At 45.8% G+C, this 19,168-nt stretch overlaps 1 protein-coding gene and 1 long non-coding RNA gene across 2 annotated transcripts; one reads left to right on the forward strand and one right to left on the reverse strand.

Annotated features, from left to right (window-relative positions):
- Positions 1–2,114: 2,114 nt before the first annotated feature.
- Positions 2,115–9,928, reverse strand: DYNLL2 (dynein light chain LC8-type 2). Its single transcript, XM_048824120.2, has 3 exons — positions 9,785–9,928; positions 6,251–6,389; positions 2,115–4,138 (listed from the first exon to the last, which is right to left on the reverse strand). The coding sequence occupies exons 2-3, from the start codon at positions 6,380–6,382 to the stop codon at positions 4,001–4,003; spliced, it is 270 nt and encodes an 89-aa protein (XP_048680077.1). The 5' UTR covers positions 6,383–6,389; positions 9,785–9,928; the 3' UTR covers positions 2,115–4,000.
- A 96-nt stretch (positions 9,929–10,024) lies between these two features.
- On the forward strand, positions 10,025–12,559 carry LOC142069468 (uncharacterized). The gene is made up of 2 exons (XR_012665312.1): positions 10,025–10,101; positions 10,705–12,559. It is a non-coding gene; the product is annotated as an uncharacterized LOC142069468 (long non-coding RNA).
- The last annotated feature ends 6,609 nt before the right edge of the window (positions 12,560–19,168 follow it).

The following is a 19,168-nucleotide window of genomic DNA, read 5'->3' on the forward strand; positions in this document are numbered from 1 at the left end:
AGCAGCAGGTACTCAGCACTGACAAAAAGTCAGAGCTTGAAAGTGTGATCAGGAAGCTATAAAGTTGACATCTCAGGGAGGTAATGGGATCACATCTGCCCCTGGGGAAAATCACTGTTTTAGTTTAGAGACCGACTACATTTCTGAAAGTTCTTTGAAAGCGTAAGAACTAGAGTTAAAGTGAAAGCTGAAAGTGAGCAGGATCAGAACCTGTCATGGATGTCACATAACCACATAAAGTGGGCTGGGTGGTTGAACCAGGTTTTCTTCATTACTTTCACTACCTCCTCCAATGAAGGCCTGGGACAAAGTCCTTTAAATCAGTAGGACTCTTTCCTTTGCTATTTAATAATACGTGCAAGTGGGGAACCCCTGAGTTTGATGTGAAGTAGGTTTAGATAAATCCACTTTCTCCCCCAAATTAATTTTTTTAAGGAGTCGATATAGCTGGTAAAGTCTCCTGATTTCCAAGAGGAAGATTGTTGAGCTAAATACTGTGTGGGGATTTAAAAAAAAAAAAAATCAATTACTGGTCATTTTTTATGTTTTGTAGATTAATGTCTAACCCTGGAGGTTTTCCTTTCCTGGCAGATTTGGACAGCACGCAACTGCTCGTTCAAGTGACTTTCATAGGTCAGATAAGAGTAGCACATAGGCTGGGAGCACTTGCTTTGTCTGTGAGTCTCCCCCTGCCCCAAAGTCACAGGAGTAAAGCCCAGTGCAGAGTTAGTTTGGAAATTAAGACATGGAAATCCTCAGAGAAAGCACTGTCTTGCACTACCCAGTATTACTAAACCTCCCAGCAGCCCTGACAGCCTAAATATTCTCCTGCTTTTGGAACTGAGCGGTAAATGGTTTACCTTAAAGTTACGGTGGAAGTTTGTGATGGGGCAGGCTCTCGATCACAGATTCACATGGCTGCACTTCCCTGCACAGGACCATCCTTCCACCTGGGAAGGGTTATTTAGGCCATTCCAAGATGAGCAGTTCATGTTGAAGGGAGAGAGAATCGCTTCTCCCTGCCTCAAGTGAGCATCCCACCTTGTGAGAGGCAAGATTGATTGCTGGTGTGTAAATCCTTCAGCATAAGGAGCAGTCACACCCTTGCATTCGTCAAGATTCCCCTCTGTGCATTTAGAGCTGTTCCACACTAGTTTGGGAAGGGGTGAACTTTTCACACTGAAGTCTACAGACTACTGGTGCTCCATAGAGGACTACTTATTATTTCCAGGGTGTAAGATCAGTAGTTTCTTATGTAAGAAGGTAATGTTAAGTGCCACAAGCATGCTGTGTGACCTCCAATGGGATGGGGGGGGGGCAGGGGTTGCACATGAGACCTTGAGGATGGATCCCCCACAGCAAGAGGGCCAGAAGCTCCAGGATAGAATCATGCGGATAGAAGTGTAAGGCTTAAGAGCCAGACTTTAAAAGCAACTTCATATTCTTACCTGTTTTCCCCGTTCCACCCCCTAATGTGGATTTTTTTTTTTTAAAGCCAATTCCTCCAGGCAACCACTGATTTTAAGTTACAAGACAGCTCATTCAATCTTTAAATTCAGAAGAACACCACATCTCATTACTTGGATTACCTTTTTGGACAGACCCTATTTATCTAACAAGCAAATCCAAGAAGGAGCCAGGACTAGTTTGGAAGCGTTAACGCTCCAAAAAGGCTTGATCAGTTGTAGTAGCTAATGAAAGCTTTAGTTGCTACATCAAATTAGTCTGCAGCAAAGCAGTTTAGGATTGTTAAGTGATTTTACAGCTAGCATGTCTGGAATACGAATGACAGCCAGCATCCAGTTAGGACCCTCAGCCTAATGGGGTTATTTCAGGACCAGTCAAGTGACACTCTGGAAGAGGGTCTAAACTCACTTCAGAGAGCAACATCTTAAGGTCAGTAGCTAATTTGATGAGCTGGAGACTCAACCATGCAAACAGTATTAAGTGTTGCCTGACCTACAGAGTTCAGTAGATATTTGTAACATTTAATATTAACTGTTTCTCCATAACGTAGCCAATTTAGATTTCCATGCCTTTGGAGCCTTCCATCTGCTAAGTATGGAAGTGTTGTTTTTACTTTGCAAGTCTGGTATGAAAAAGAAACTAGAAGCTTTTTAAATGTGTCAATTCACCTTTAATGTTTGAAAAATAAAGAGATATTTGAGCAATTGCAGTTATGAAGGGAACATCTCTTGCTCCACAGAAGAGTGTGAACAGGTTCACATCAGACTCATGCTTGGAAAAACAAACAAACATTCTCCTTTTTAGATCAAAAGTGGAGTTCTGTATAGACAAAAGTCGCCAAAGTGCCCTGGTTAGTCCAAGGCATCTCACCCCCAGATTGGAAGTTTTCTGTCAACGTGAAATAAATTAAGACACCACATCCTGTCTAGTTACAACATGGTTCTATCAATATTACAAAGTTAGGTATACTTTGGATTTTGCACAGTCTACAGACACAAGGACTTTTACTTCAGGAAGAAGTCAGCCTGGGTCATCAAGTCATTTCACAATTAATAGCTACACTTTCTCCCTTCTCCCAATACATCAAACAAAAAACAGTGGCATGTTACTTTCAACAATCAACTTGGTTCATCTCGAGAGTTAGGAGTCACCTTGCACTAGAACAGAATTCACTCCATTCTAGAAATTTTGCCCATATTAACCACCAATCAATAGGCTCTTACTGCAAGCACCAGGTTTTGCAGAAGCCACCACAGGTGTTTTGTTGTTTGTTTGGGTTTTTTTTTTTTTGGGGTGGGGTGGGGTGGGGGGGAGACTGACACCACCCTAGGATGATCCAGAAGAACCTTCTTGCAGTTTGAACTAGAAGACAACACCGCTGACCCTACTGGAGATAACGACCTTCTGTCTTCTGAGAATATATTCAGAAGTTTCCCCTCACAAAACAGCTTCTGCTAAGAGAGGAGAGAGATTTGGAACACAGAAGCTATTCCTGAAGGATTTTCCACTGTAGCTGATGGAGACAACAGTGGCCATCTCCAAGTCTTCCAGATGACTAGGTTACTTTAGGGAAAGACCTGAGTTAAGGCAGTGTTGTCTTGATAAAGACATGCCCGATCAAGTCTTTCAGATTCTAGTGTCAATCACTACATTTAAAATTTTCTAGTCCATTTTGGAACAGAGGCCAGTTGGCCTAAGAGAGTTAGTCTCAGTGGCAGCAACTAAGATCTGGATCACCCCATCACCAAGCAGCCAAGGCCAGGAGATCCTTCCTCCTACAAAAAAAACCCAAATAATAATTTAGGGGGAACATTTAAGTTTCAGACTAGATTAAGTTGCTGTGAGTTTGGTTGATCCATGTAGGCTGATCTGAGGGCAGTGGTGTGGGCATTTTCTACAGAAAACATCAAGGCCCAGTTGTATGATTTGCCATGCAGTCCCAAGACAGGATATACTTTTTTGAATGAAAACCTTGTTAAAAAGCCTCCCTGCTAACTCACATGGGCATTATAAGGCCTCTCTCCCCACCAACAGCTGAGATGGCCAGCGAAGCCAAATTGACACAGCTCCCAAATCCAACCCACAGACTAAAACTGAAAAGGAAAGTTGACGTTCCTCCATCGATACACACACAGACGTTGAGAGAGTCTAATAAGAGTATTTACTATGAACGCAATAAGATCTCTTTTTGGGCTGCTGAACAAAAAAAAAGTGTTTTCCCGCCTTACCCAAGAAAAGGTTACCACGGGGGAAGCTGTTTGTGGAACAGGTTTATTTCTTCCCACTGAAAGGCCATTGTTTAAGCATTTACAGTTTTCCCTAGTGCAATACAACCAAAAAAAAAAAAAAAAACCAAAAAGCAGTAACAAAAAATGCTGCCTTCTTCCCAGGCAACTACACAGAAGTAGATTTTACTGCAACATATACACATTAAATATAGTATACAGTCCATGCAGCGGCACAGCCATGTTAAAGGGAATCTTGGCTTCAGCCATCAGTGCATTACAGTCCAAATTTCACTGGCTCCGACTTCCTATCCAGACTTGAACAGAAGAATTGCAACCTGACCCAAGTAAAAATAGATGAAGTGCTTTGTCTCATGTGTTACATAGCTGCCAAAATTTCTGCCAACAATGCAGTGCCAGGTAGGGTTGTATTTCTTGTCAAATTCCTAAGAGGGAGAGAGAGTACAGTAGTTAAGACCAAGAAAGCCCACACCAGGACAGTCTGAAATATACATTCCTAACCGGTTACTGTTAGATACAAATGCAATGGAAATCTGAAGACACACAGGTGGATGCAAGCTACTACTACATTACTGACATGCTAATTAGCAGGCGACAAAAGTGCCGCACTGGAGTGTGGAAGAGTTCCTATGCCAGGTAGTTATTGGAATGATTTATACACAAGCTCCAGGCCATAACTGCAGATTTTAAAAGTCCCCTTGACACAGTGGTATTCAAGCCACATGCATAGGCCAGTTGTTCCACAGAACCGTTTAAACCCTCCCATTCCAAGCTGACTCACAGAAACAGTATTTTGGAATGCTTGTTCCAGTAAGCCACTGGAGTATGCATCCGATGAAGTGAGCTGTAGCTCATGAAAGCTTATGCTCAAATAAATTGGTTAGTCTCTAAGGTGTCACAAGTACTCCTTTTCTTTTTGCGAATACAGACTAACATGGCTGCTACTCTGAAACCTGGATCTTAAAGGTCACTTGAAAAAGGAAAAAAAAAAGGCAGGCTTCAGGCATTCTTCATAAAGCAGCAGAAGAGTTTGTGAGGAGACTTTCTAATGTAAACAAGCAGAATAATTCACACATTGTCTGCCTTGGGAAGACTTCAGCAAAGCCGAACGCTGAACAAGTGAAGTAGTGTTTCATTGGGATAAACAATTTAAATAATTTAGCAATTGAGAGGGAAGGATTTCTGGTAAGGATTGAGAGCTCTCATCCCTTCAGTTAAGACGGATGTCCCATGACCCAGTCTTCAGGCAAAACTAGGGAAATATCAGACTCAACAATCCTGATTTTGGAGGGGAGGGGGGGGGGAGGAGGAGGAGGAGGGTAAAAGAGTGAGAAAGCTTCAGACTATACACCAGAAAGCAGCAAGGCACCAACAACAAAGACAGCTGAAGTCCTTTGCGAGTAACCTTTCTTCCATTTCATGTGCAGTAACACATTTCCTTTATATTAGCAAAGGAAGCAAATATGCAACAAGCCATTTTCTTTCCTGAGCTTTAGTTGTCTGAGGTTTTATTCCATTCCCTTGTTGCACTGTCCCAAGAGCCTTCTGGATTAGTCACTTTTTTGACCTGGAAAGGCCAGATTTTAAGAAAATATAAAAGATATGCTCAACTTGTTAAGACCATAGAATTTCAAATTGAATTAGAGTTGAACAGAGTTAAGTAGTTTCAGGTCCCACATTGGGTCCCAAACCCCCGGCCTACTTTTGGCTTTATAATAATATTTTCCTCTGTTTCCCTCCCCTCAATGCTCTCTCCCTTGTTGCTGTGTGAAGGGTCTACACAAACAGGGGAAACCAACTATGCCACAAGATGCCATCAAATGCATAAGGTCAACAAACTGAAAGATACTTTAATTAGTCAGTTCCTCTAATCTTCAGGGGTTCCTCAGATAAATCCAGGTAAAGAGTTCAGACAGACATGAGATGTTTAAGTTGCATCATCTCCGCAGGCCAGCTCCATTCACCTCAATTAGAGCTGGTGCTCAGAACTTTCAAAAACTCAGTGTTAAGAATATGTCAATAGGTAGAGAAGCCTGGGGCAGAGGGGGGGGGAGAAAGAGGGTGAAAGTGGAAGTTTACTTAGCCTAGAAATGCTATGCAGAAGCAAGTAAGTTTCACTTGACTAGATGAGTTGGGTTTTGTTTGTTTTAACTACAGTAGCCACACAGAGTTTAAATCAAGTCACACCTTCCAAAGATTCAGAAGATTGCAGAGAGATAGCAACAATACGGTAAGTCGCTACTTAAGGTAAATAGCAACCAAGTCCTTTTAGCTTGGCTAGCCAGAAAGAATGGTCCATTGGTTAAGGTGCTAGCTGAGAACTTGGAAAACCTGAGTTCAAGACTCTCTCTACCTCAGACTGCCTGTCTGATTGGACCCAATCATAGAATCAGACTCAGCTGCCATCTGAGAAACAGGGATAACAGCACTGTCCTATCTCAGAGGGGTATTGTGAGGCACTCCAGTACTATGGGGATGACTTTGATAGTCAACATATCCCAACGAACCTATGCCATTTTATAGCAGCTACATAATACCTTCTTTATATAGGCTGCAATGTCTTTCTCGATGTTGTACTTCTCCATTGCCTGCGTAGCACAGTCTACAGCATCCTGCTGCATGTCCTCAGACATGTCTGCATTCTTGATCACAGCCTTTCTGTCAGACATTGTGAACCTAAGGAAGAACATGAAGTATTAAGATGTGCCCATAGGATTCTGCTACAGTTCTTTCATGCATTAGAATACAGTGTCTACATGATGTAAAAGTCCTGGATACAGCGTTCTGTATTTATATTGCAGGATACACCAAACCCATCTTGCCCAGCATCTGGTACTAGGCACACTACACAGTATATCCTAGGATATACTATTAGGTTGTGGAATGCTGTAGTACATGAAGCTACTGAGAGATTAGACTAGAGACAGCCAAGTATCACCACTTGTACATACATTTTTAGCTTTAAAAACCCATAAATCCTATGCAGAGATCTTCTACTCCTTTAAGTTACAGGAACAGCAGTCCTGCAAATCATAAGCAATGGCTAAAACCACATTTCCTTACAGGTATAGCCAATGGAGTGGAGCAGTAATATGGCTCTACCAACAGCAGCCCCCAGACTATGTTTGTCTCCACATTGATTATAGGTCAATGCATTCAATGGATATAGTAACAGAAACCTTTAGTATTTCACTCAAGTGTGTACACATTCCCTTTAAATGTAAGGTTAAGGGTCATACGTTCCAGCTGTTCTTGCTAGTTCAGACCAGAACTGCAGCAGTTTCAGATCTAGTTTACCTCCCTGTGTCATGGATTCCCTTTTGCACTTTGCTCAGCTTAAGCAATGAAACCTAAACAGTTTTGCTTGTGTCTCATGCACTGCACAACACTGCGATATTGGGATGTTAGGGTTGACAGTTCTGCTGTGGAACAATGCTTCCATCCAAGACAAGAGAGCCTACCTGGGACCTTTTAAGAGCCTGAACTGTGGCATGCTGGAAAGAGGTAACACACCCTGTCACTCTGCTAAAACTAGTTAGGGAGTTCTAGGCTAGCCAGTGATAAGCCACCCATATGTAGTTCTCAGATCCCCTGCTAAGGGCACAGCCACTAGTTGTATATGCAATTTACTGTTTCAGTCCTTACTCGGCCAAAACACCCACTAAAAACAAACTTGTGAATTTTGCCTGAGCTAAGAGTGGACCTGTGTTGATTAGTACTTTTGATGTATGACCCATTTTAACTAGCACATGGGCTACATACAGCCACTTTGAACTCAGGTCTCCATTGTTATTTTGGTGGAACAACTGGAGAATCAGGCATGATATTGGACCAGTTTAGAGCCTTCATTTGAAGGACTACACAAGTGAAGGGCAGCTGTCTAGATGGTGCCCACGGCTGCTGGTTATCATATTTTGCTTTACCATAGGATCACCACAAAAAAGTTACTTACGTTTTAAGGATGTAGCCTTTTTACGGTGGAGAATGTGTCAAATTAGGTTTGCAGAGCTCCATTAAGTTTACAGTGCCATAACAAGGCTTAGTAAATCTTGAGCTATATTACTCGCACTTTATGTTTGGAGGTAGGAAACCCATACGTGTTTAACTCCATTAAGGAGACAGTCTGCTACAATGATTGTTTCCTAGAGCAGTCCCAGAAAAACTGAAGGAGTAGCTTTGTTATAGCAACTAAAGGAGCCTGTTATCCAGAGAGAGGACGAAAGAAAGAATCTAGTTACATAACAGCCCTATGACAACAATGCTTCAATTCTTTATTCTGCCTGCAGTTGAAGACTCCTAGTGCTCTAATTTATAGATTTTAGATACCATGTATAATTGAGCATTGCTATTAACACGCACTAATAGCATTAAAGGAATAGGATGGGAATTCATCTAGAATGCCAGGAAAGAGCACATGCATTTGAGAGAGTTTTTAGGAAACCAGTCACAGGTGCCTTCCACCCCCCACCCTCCCAGATGATTGGGGTTTAAAAATCACTGTTTAGCAGGAGGGGGTAGATTTGGAGCCTCAAGTATGTCAACAACCACAAAGGAAAGCCCTAGAGAGACAGCCAAGCACCCAGGACAAGCCACATGTGGCTGCTTCAAGAGTCAATTCAGAGGCATCTGTAATTACAGGACTGTCAGTGAGAGACCTGCAGAAAGGGTCCTCCTTCCTGGTTCTTATTTAGAATGGGAATTCCTGGAAGCAGGGACAAGCCTGCCAAGCACTAGTCCTGCAACAACTGAAAATAACTCCCTTCTGCTAAGTATGTAGATGTCTCCTCTCCTTTCCTCACCCGCCCCTTTTTGAGCCATACTCGCCCCTCTCCTGGCTACAACATCCTTTTCACGATAGCAGCTGAGTGAGGATGCTGCAGACACTGTTGTCTGGAAAGGGGAGGGTGGAAGCGTGAACAGGTTAGGGAGCAGCACGCAGAGCCACAGCACCAGAGGCCAAACATCATTCTCCTTGGCATTGCCAAGCACAAGTACTCCACCTGCAGATCAGAACAGCAGCTCCTCCCCTAGCCACAGGGCTGGGCCTTAACAATACCACAACACCCCTCATCCTCCTAGAAAGGGCCAGAGACAGCTCACTCCCTACCCAAGGAGGCTTGGCCGCTGTTGCATTTTCCAGGGGGAGAAGCCACCAACACAGGCCTCAAGAGAGGCTGGCCCAGGCAGAAACTGACACTTAAACTCATGGGGAGAAGCTGATCCCTGAAATAATGCCACAGAACAGGTAGAATATTCACCCTTTCCTATAAGGGAGGGAGCCTTCCTCTTTACCCCCGAAACAGAGACCAGAGCCACCTCCTACTAGCACAGGACCGGTCCCCACACCACCCTAGTGCGTTTCCTCCAGCGGCAGCCCCGCCACTGTTAAGCTGTCCCAGGGGAGGAGGTTTCCATGCAGTCCCCAGCAGCCCAAGGCTCGAGGAGGTCTGGAGGGGGGAGAAGAGGCGTGACCTGCACTTTCCGAGCCCCCAGGGGAAGCGTCTAGAGCTCGGCTCACGAAGATGACCTTGCCTTCGGAGAACGCGGATACTCGGCCGGGACAGGGCAGGCCAGATGATGCAGCCCCGGCTGAAAGCCACGGGGTGGGGGCTGCATGGGAGACCCATCCATGCCCCGATGGAAACGGAGTCATCGGAGCAGCAAAGCCGCCTCCGGCTGCGAGAAGGGGCTGAGCAGAGGGGTCACCCAGAGGCTGCAGCAGGAGGAAGGGGGAGTGGGAGGAGAAGGAGGGGGTGGGGAAATCTGAGCAGCTCCAAGGAAGGGGGCAGCTCCCAGGGGCAGGGCGGCCAGGTGAAAGCGAGGGGGGGGCGGGGTGCAGCCGCCAGCTGGAGCCGTGTGGGGGCTGGAGAGAGGTGCAGCCACCCCCCGGATTGCAGCCCACTCGCTTCCCACCCCCACGAGTTGCAGCCCCGGGGCGGGGGGAGAGAATTGCAGCCCGGGAGGGGGCGCCCCCTGCCCTGCTCGTGAATGCACCAGGCCCAAAAAAAAAAAAAAAAAAACCCCCAAAACAAAAACACCCCCCCCTCCCGCGCCGGGCGCGCTCGGCTCACCTGCCCCGCGGGAGTCACCGGCAAACGGACCCGAAGCGCCTCCGCCGCGCACTGGCTCTGGCACCGGCTTCCCCCCGCTGCGCTGCCGCCCTGTGCCCCGCTCAGCCCGGCGCTCGCTCGCTCTCCGCCCAGCCGCCTCCCCCGCGCTGAAATAGCCGCCCCGCCCCTTGCAGGGGCTCCGCCAGCCGCCCTCGCCATTGGCTGCGGCGCGGCCTCGGCCCACCGCGACCAGCGTTCTCCCCTCGCCCGTCTCTGCCTACATCTTGTTTCATCCCACAATGCCGCGAGCAGGCTGCGGAGCGCGTCTGGCTCACGAGGTGGAGGGGGTGGAGAGCGAGCGGCGGGGGGGGGAGAGTAAATAAGACTCAGGGATTGGGGTGGCCTGGACCTGCGGGACCTTCCTGCAAAAGACCTGGTTCCCTGTGGGAGCCTCGTGCATTTTTTTGGGGGGGTGTGTGTGCAATCAACAGATTTACTGCTCGTTCTGGGGCCTGATGGTGCTCCGGCCCCAATGCAGTGTAAACCCCCTGGACCGAAGTGGAGTCACTCTGGATCATAACCGGCCAAGTGGCCTAAGCTTAGGTCAGATTCAACCTCGCCTGCGTTCTACACGCCAGCTAGGATGACTCCCCTCCTCTCCCCCCCCCCCCCCCCCCCCGTGTCACATTGGTTGCTGACAAGTATTGACATCAGAAAGTGAGGGCGATGGCCATTGTTATTTGCACTAAAGTAATGGACCCAACATCCATTTTGGTTTCCTGCACTGTTCATTTTTTTGTGAGTGCCTCGTTTTGGGTCTTTGTCGCACACAGTCCCTGTATTTGGACTTTGGATTGCTCTGGATTTACACCTCTGTGACCAGGAGCAAAATCTAAGCGCTTGTCCTGAAGGCCTGATTCTGATTTAATTTACACCAACAGGTTTCATGCTGATGTGTCCCTGTGGATGTCAGCGGAGTTACTCCAGGAGGAGATCAGTGGGGCCTCTTAAGTCCAATCACTGTGTCTGGCAAGGATATAGGACCAGTGCTTTACTCTGTGTTTGCTTGTCTGGGTGCATTCGTCGTGCTTTGTGGTTTTATCACGGAGCGGTGGTGCCGCATGTCAGCTCTGATGTGCACTAATAATAGGACTATGCACTGGCTCAGGGAGATCAGTATTGTATTCCTGGGTCTCCGAAAGATGCCAGGGCACTTTTTATACAAGAAGGGATTTGCTGCAGTATCTTTGGCCATAGAAATCTCCCCGCCTCACGGTGGCGTGCACTAGTCATCTGTGCTCTTCACCCCAGAAGTTGGTGCATTTCCATAGTGCCATATGTATACAGGATCTTATCCTGCAACTGGATCTACACAAGCAGATCCCTGCACCCATATAAAGCCTCAGAGTTCAGGGATCCACACGCATGGATCTGATTGCAGGATCGGGGCCATAGTTTGTAAAGTATTCTTGGGATGAAAGGCATTACATAAAGTAAAAGTGTTTTGCCAGTGTTAATTAATTGTAATGATACTGCACGCTTCTACAGCGCCTTCCACCGGAGTGTATGACAGACATTAATTAAGTAAGCCTCACAAAATGCTCCTGTGAGGTAGGTAGGCAGGCAGTATTACAGTGTCTCTCATTTACAGAAGAGGAAATTGAGGCATGGAGAGAGTGAGTGATTTGTCCAAGATCACACAGCTTGTTAGCAGCAAAGTCAGGAATAGCTCCTGTGTCTCTTAATGCCCAATCATGTGACCCTCCTCCTTCCATTGACATTATATCAAAAGCCACTTGTAAGGACCTCGGATAGAAATGTACTATTGATTGACACCCTGCGGTGCCTCTGCCACAACATCTCTAGGGCAGGAACAACACATATTCAAAACCCTACCATACACAAGGACAGCAGAAGAGGCAGGTCTGTCCTTTGTCCAACAGGTATGGCACTGCGCTAGGTGTCAGGATTCCATTTTTGGCTCTGATGCTGACTTACTGGGTGACCTCGGGCAAGTGACATCCATCTCCCTGGGCCTTAGTTTCTCCTATGTAACCTGAGGATAATGATGCCCTCCTTCATCAAGTGCTTTCAGAACTCATTTGTCTCGACGGGACTTAAAGGACTCCTCACCATATAAAAACCAGGTGAGGCCTTTGACCAAACTGAGGAGGACTGGCTGTTTCTGGAGGTCTAGATATCAGTGGTGGCCAAGAGTGCTTCTCCTGACCATTCCTTGTCTTGTGGAACTGGTGACAGGTTGGAGGGAAGGGGGGTGTCTCATGTCTAATAGTGAACTCCAATTTGCTCGGTAAACCCCATTTTGTTTCAGGGGTTCTGCTTTGTATTGTAATCTTCATTATGCAGTGTGACCTTGATGTTCTATTGTAGCCTCTTTTGTGGATTAGAGCATCTGGAAGCTGGCACAGAACAATGTAGTGCCATCAACATTGCATAACTCTTCCCTTCTAGAACAATGGATTTTCTACCAGAAGGGCTATTGACTTTGAATGATTCTCTGCACAGAAGCTGATGGGATAGGGGCTCGAACCCAGAATTCCTCCATCTGAAGCACACAGGCCACAGGAGGAGAAACACATGCCAGAAGATCAAGCTAAGAAGGAAGGCAGGAAAGGCTGCATCACCTCTGGTCGCTGTCCAAACCCAGGACTTATGGAGGGGTGAGATCAGATTTGGAGGGCTGCATTCAGGACTCTTTGCTATGCAAAGATCTGTAACTCTCCAGTGTGCTTTGTTAAGAGTAAAGTGTTTGTGGTTAACAAATTTCTCTGTTAAGACTGTGTTCCTGTCTTTCCTGCCATGTTAATTGAGAAACCAGAACTCCCACAGCCAGGTGAATTCTGGGGGAATGTGTCTAAGCAGCTCAGGAGATCTAAAGCACTTGTTCCAGAGCTCAAGGTGGCTGGACTGCAGGGTTTCACTGCCCAAATAGGGTGTCAGATAGGGGATCTGCACATGGGAGAACCAGACCTAGAAACAGTGACCAGTGATTATCAACTAGTGCAGAATGTAGTTGGCCCATTTTCTTAGCAGTGTTTTGCATGTGGAGTACATGTGATTGTACTGTGCAATTCAAGGTTATGGTGCTGATCTATAAAGCCATCTATTGTTTGGGTCCTGGGCATCACTACCTCTCTCTTTGTGCTTTAACCTATCAATTGAGATCAGCTGGGACACTGAAGCAGACAAGTCCTCAGATGCATATCTTTACGGGTTAGAGGGAGCAGTGTTTGCAGTGCAAGGTCCTCAGCTCTGGAACTCATTTCCTAACTCAGTCTAAGAGAGCCATAGTTTGTTGGCCTTATTATGCAGACAAAACTACACAGGATCGTTTCAGGGGACAAGACAAGATGTCACGTTTATTATAACACAATTTGATTTATGACCAATAACTAATATCTAATACCTATGTACACACACACACACACACATCAAATGTTCTGCTGTGTAGTTACCAGTCCTGAATGTAGCTTGAGTTCGTGGCTTGGGTTCATAGCTTGAGGCAGCTAACCGGCCAGGAAAGCCGGGCACAAGGAAGAGCTGGGTCTCTGTCGGGCATGCACCAATGCACTTCCATGTTGGCAGCAGAATGTTACCCTCCAAAGTCTTCCATCTCACCCATCCTTTTTGTAGGCTTTAGTTTGAATCCAGAGTCTATAGGTCTTGCTGTGTCATGCTGCCTCTGGGTCCGGTGTGATTGATCACCCATCAATTGCAGACATGACTTTCAGCCTAGGACCTGGCTTTGATTTTTCTTCAGTTGTACTTTTGTTCTTTTCTTTTTAGGGTGGCCTCTTCTTGCTTTGTCAGGGCTGTTGTCTGCATCTTCAGCTGCTGCTGTTTACACTTTATTTCACCAGGACAGGCTGGGGCTGGAGGTTGATTCCATCATCCATACATACCTCATTCACACATCTAAACTACACTAATAAGATTGCAAAATGAAGGTTGCAGCAGGGTTTACAAAATGGAGTGAGCATTTTAAAATGAAGTTTGGGACAAGTTAAAATGGAGTTTGAGTTACAATATGGACAAGTGTAAGGAATGGCAAACAATGAGCAGAAGTTACAATGTTGAAACAGTGTAAGTTTCAGTGATTTAAGCAGCAATTGGATTGAAAGTGAAACTCAATTAGCCAGTTATTGGGGTACCTGGTTTTATGAATGAATGTAGTTTCATTCATAAAACTTTGCCTATGAAGTTATATTAATAAAGTGAACAATTAAAAACAATTTCATTGATCAGTTCTACATTGTGGGCATACATATTTCAGTCTCTCTTTTCTCAGGCTTTTCCTTTTTCATGGTGAAAGGAAAGGTCACAGGAAAGCCCAGGAAAGATGGTAAGGAGGAAATAATGCCCTTTGCTAAAGCACCATCTCTACCTCCTGCAGGAGCCTAAGTTTACCTTGAAGATTTCCCATCCAAACAGACCTAGCTCTGCTTAGCATGGGAAATCTGATAAGATCACAATCCTATGTGGTGCAGCTGCAGACAAGTGTACCTCTCCCAAACCGGGACATGCCGCTTACAGCAGCTTCATCTCCAGTCACCACAGGACCTTCTGTAGCCAGTTTGTAGCTGTTTAAACTTGGCTGTGGTGGCAGTAAACATAAGAACCCTAAGACATTTCTGAACTAAAGGGCATTTAAAGGAAACAGAGATCTCATGAACATCCCCTAGCCGATTCAACACCTTGAAAAGACAGATAGAGAGCACCCCAGGTTAGTGAGGCCACTCTATAGGGGAGAATTGGAAATAATTACTTTTTCATACCCCTATATCCTCAAAGAAGGTATAGGAATCCCGTCTGTAGGTAAAAAGAGAGAGTAATACAAAGGAACTGGGAGCAATAAGACTATTAAATCCCAAATGTTTCACATACACTTAAAAGCCAAGTTAGGAAGAAAACTCCCCATTCATCTCTAAATCAAGGTGAAGGGTTGTGTTGTTCCAGTTTTATGTTAGGGTAACTCTGCTGCCCGACTGGGCCTAGCTTCTTAAATGGCTACGTTGGAGGCCTCCAGCAAAGAAGGAAAAGGAGAGAAAAGTTGTGTTGGAATTCATCTCTCTGCCCCCTATGCACCCGTAAATAAGATTTAGGAAGATGAAATGGTAGGGATAACTTGCAGACAGTGGCCGGGAGAGCAGCCTGGTCCGTGATCAGTCATGTAACATACCTTTAACTATAGGCACATATGCGCCACATGAACAGCTGTTTAGTCTTTCCCGCCTGGGAATCCTGCCCTCAATAAATGTACTCTCTCTATATACCTGGTCTCTTGGCTGCCTACACATGTGCCCATCTGTCAGGATGGCATCACGCCGGCTTGAATTTTGGTTGCTCCATTTCACTTGAGCACAGGTGCCAAGAAGTCATGGGTTTAGATAAGTAGCCTATAAAAACACAGCAAGTGCCATCTCCTCTGCCACACTGCTGCTACAACACACCCCCTTATGCTCCATTGCATCCTTTGATACCCAAGAATGGATCGGAGTGGAGTTCATGGGCACATCTGGGTCTTAACAAGACACATTGTAATTGCATGAAGGGCCTTGAGATCCATGGAGACCACTTGGGGTTCTGAAATCTGTGGAACATGATAGGAGAGTTGCTTCTTACATGAGAGGAAAGTGATCAGGAACAGTAAGCATGGATTCACCAAGGGAAGGTCATGCCTGACTAATCTAATCGCCTTCTATGATGAGATTACTTGTTCTGCGGATGAAGGGAAAACAGTGGATGTATTGTTTCTTGACTTTAGCAAAGCTTTTGACACCGTCTCCCACAGTATTCTTGTCAGCAAGTTAAAGAAGTATGGGCTGGATGAATGCACTATAAGGTGGGTAGAAAGTTGGCTAGATTGTTGGGCTCAACGGGTAGTGATCAATGGCTCCATGTCTAGTTGGCAGCCGGTGTCAAGTGGAGTGCCCCAGGGGTCAGTCCTGGGGCCGGTTTTGTTCAATATCTTCATAAATGATCTGGAGGATGGTGTGGATTGCACTCTCAGCAAATTTGCGGATGATACTAAACTGGGAGGAGTGGTAGACACGCTGGAGGGCAGGGATAGGATACAGAGGGACCTAGACAAATTGGAGGATTGGGCCAAAAGAAATCTGATGAGGTTCAATAAGGATAAGTGCAGGGTCCTGCACTTAGGACGGAAGAACCCAAAGCACAGCTACAGACTAGGGACCGAATGGCTAGGCAGCAGTTCTGCGGAAAAGGACCTAGGGGTGACAGTGGACGAGAAGCTGGATATGAGTCAGCAGTATGCCCTTGTTGCCAAGAAGGCCAATGGCATTTTGGGATGTATAAGTAGGGGCATAGCGAGCAGATCAAGGGACGTGATCGTCCCCCTCTATTTGACATTGGTGAGGCCTCATCTGGAGTATTGTGTCCAGTTTTGGGCCCCACACTACAAGAAGGATGTGAATAAATTGGAAAGAGTCCAACGAAGGGCAACAAAAATGATTAGCGGTCTGGAACACATGACTTATGAGGAGAGGCTGAGGGAACTGGGATTGTTTAGTCTGCAGAAGAGAAGAATGAGGGGGGATTTGATAGCTGCTTTCAACTACCTGAAAGGTGGTTCCAGAGAGGATGGTTCTAGACTATTCTCAGTGGTAGAAGAGGACAGGACAAGGAGTAATGGTCTCAAGTTGCAGTGGGGGGAGGTTTAGGTTGGATATTAGGAAAAACTTTTTCACTAGGAGGGTGGTGAAACACTGGAATGCGTTGCCTAGGGAAGTGGTGGGATCTCCTTCCTTAGAAGTTTTTAAGGTCAAGCTTGACAAAGCCCTGGCTGGGATGATTTAATTGGGGATGGGTCCTGCTTTTGAGCAGGGGGTTGGACTAGATGACCTCCTGAGGTCCCTTCCAACCCTGACATTCTATGATTCTATGATTCTAGGAAGACAAGTCTCGGGTGGATAATGGCACCCAGAGGACAGACTGGAGTTCAGTTCCCAAGTTGTGCTCTTGCCTGAGAAGCTGCCAACCAGGTGCTTCCCTTTTACTAATTAAGTATCTTATTTTCTGAAGTGACAATTGCAAGCAATGGGATGCCATTCACAACTAAAACAACAAATAAAATATGACTGAGGAAGCCAAAAAATCCAGCCATTCCAATGAATCAATGGGCAAAGTAAGGGAGAGGTCATGGAAAATAGTCAAAGATTAACTGATTCAATTTTCGAGACCTTAGTTTGAGCCTTGACTACACATACAGAACAGTCCGGGATGGTAGAGAGGCAGCGTGAGCTAGTGGCCGGGGACCTGGTTTTGACAATGATTTGCTATGGGGCCTCAAGCAAATCACTTACAGCCTGATTTTCAGTGATGCTGACAATACACGGCTTCCATTAAGTCAAATGTTCAGCACCTTTACAAATCAGACCATTAATGTCTCTGTGCTTCATTTTCCCTATCCATACAAGGAGGCTAATGATCCTTGCTGACCTCCCTCACAAGGGTGTGTTGTGAGAGTCACGTAGTGAGTAGTAGGGGACAGTGAAGATGTAAAGAGCTACATATGCAAGCGCTCGGTATTCGTTCTGTTATCCAAAGGAAGGCTCTGTTTCCAGCCAGCTTTAAATGGAACCTGCTCATTCACTGCTGCTTTGGAGGGGCACTGCATGTGAGATACTTAGATAACTCTGACTTGTAGGACATGAAGATCAGGCCTCTCAATAATGATACCTAGCTCTCATAGAGCACTCTTCATCCATAGATTTCAGAGTGCTTTACAAAGGAGGTCAATATCATTATCCCCATTTTACAGATGGGGAAATGGAGGGACAGAGAAATGAAATGACTTCCACAATTTCACCCAGCAGACCAGTGGCGGAAGCAGGAATAAGAACTTAGATCTTCTGAGTCCTCATCCAATGCTCTGTCACCTTGGCCACACTGCCTCTTGTACGCTGGTACCCCTCTTCTCCCTCAGCACGCTCTGTTCTGTCAGGGTTGCATCAGAAGCATTGGCTGACTTCTACAGACATAGAGGTGTAAGCGAGAGGCATGACTTGGTACTCAGCCCATACGTATAAAAAGTAAAAGCTGCTGTGAACTTCAGTGTAACAGCATCAGTGTAGACCCCTATGGCAAAAGCTTTGGACCTGAGTCTCATTTGCACTAAGGTAGCACATAATTTATGCCAAATATAAGGCCCCTTTACACTGCCAGAGTGGTGTAAATGGACATCAAGCCCCTTAAGCCTTTGGAAGGCCCCGTGGAGACTGGCACAAGTGGAGCAGAGTTATAAAAGAGAAAAAGGTGGAGTAGGGAAGAGCTTCATCTTTATTATTATTTATATTACCATAGCACCTACATAAGAACGGCCAGACTGGGTCAGACCAATGGTCCATCTAGCCCAGTATCCCGTCTTCCGACAGTGGCCAACACCAGGTGCTTTTGGGGGACTGAAAGCATTTTACAAACCTTAGTCTCATAACACTCTGGTGAGATAGGTAAGTAACTGGCTAGTGTATATGTGTACCATGGCCATGAACTAAGTGGAATCAGATCAGTTCAATTATGTATATCATAGTGGCTACTATTAGCTACTAATGGAGGGTCTCCTTTAGCTTACCTGGTAGGGAGTGACCTGTGCTTTTGGAGTCAAAGGATCAGATTTCAGTTCTAGCCCTGCTGTCACCAGGAGGTCCCACATAATCATGATGTGAACCATAGTGACAACCAGGAAGTCCTAGGTAGCAATAGTTTTGTAACAATAAAATTGAAGAGGGGTAAACCGAGGCAGAGAATCATAGCAATGTAGGGCTGGAAGGGACCTCAAGAGGTCATTTAGTTCAATTCCCCCTCCCCACATGCTGAGGAGGAACCAAGTATATCGAGACCATCCCTGCATGGAGAGATGGCACAAGTTTCATAGATTCTAACGCCAGAAGGGATTGTTATGATTATCTAGTTTGACCTCCTGCATAACATAGCCCACAGAATTTCACTCAGGGATTCCTGTGACTTACCTAACAGCTCTCAGAAAGTCAGTGCCAGAGATGGGGTCACAGCACAGGAGCCCCCCTCACCATCACTTCCTTGCTCTCGCCACAAGAACGCACACATTCAATATAAATAAATGCACCCATACAATATAAATAAATTGATTTTAACAGGAGTAGCGTCAAACAAAGGGAAGGCAATACATGGGAGTGTCTCTGCTGCAGCTGGAGTTGTCCACTGGAAGGCTCTCAGAAGGAATGAGGTGGCCTTAGCCAAGAACTGGTAATCTTGAAACAAGTAAAAAGAGACCAGGGAGGGAAATCACTTCACCTTCATGCCCTTAATGAAACAGGACTTTTCTTCACACTTTGAAAATTACAATTCTGCCTCAGCACACGCAGCCCCATTATTACATCTGCA

The sequence above is a fragment of the Caretta caretta genome, chromosome 17 (assembly GCF_965140235.1).
Source record: "Caretta caretta isolate rCarCar2 chromosome 17, rCarCar1.hap1, whole genome shotgun sequence".
Classification (NCBI taxonomy): Eukaryota; Metazoa; Chordata; order Testudines; family Cheloniidae; genus Caretta; species Caretta caretta.

What these genes read in the sequence shown, in the direction of transcription:
- DYNLL2 (XM_048824120.2), bottom strand. Translation starts at nt 6,382, where the DNA reads ATGTCTGACAGAAAGGCTGTGATCAAGAATGCAGACATGTCTGAGGAC. An exon ending in TTGCAGCCTATATAAAGAAG is followed by an intron (nt 4,139 to 6,250) that starts GTATTATGTAGC and finishes TCTCCCTCTTAG; the next exon opens with GAATTTGACAAGAAATACAA.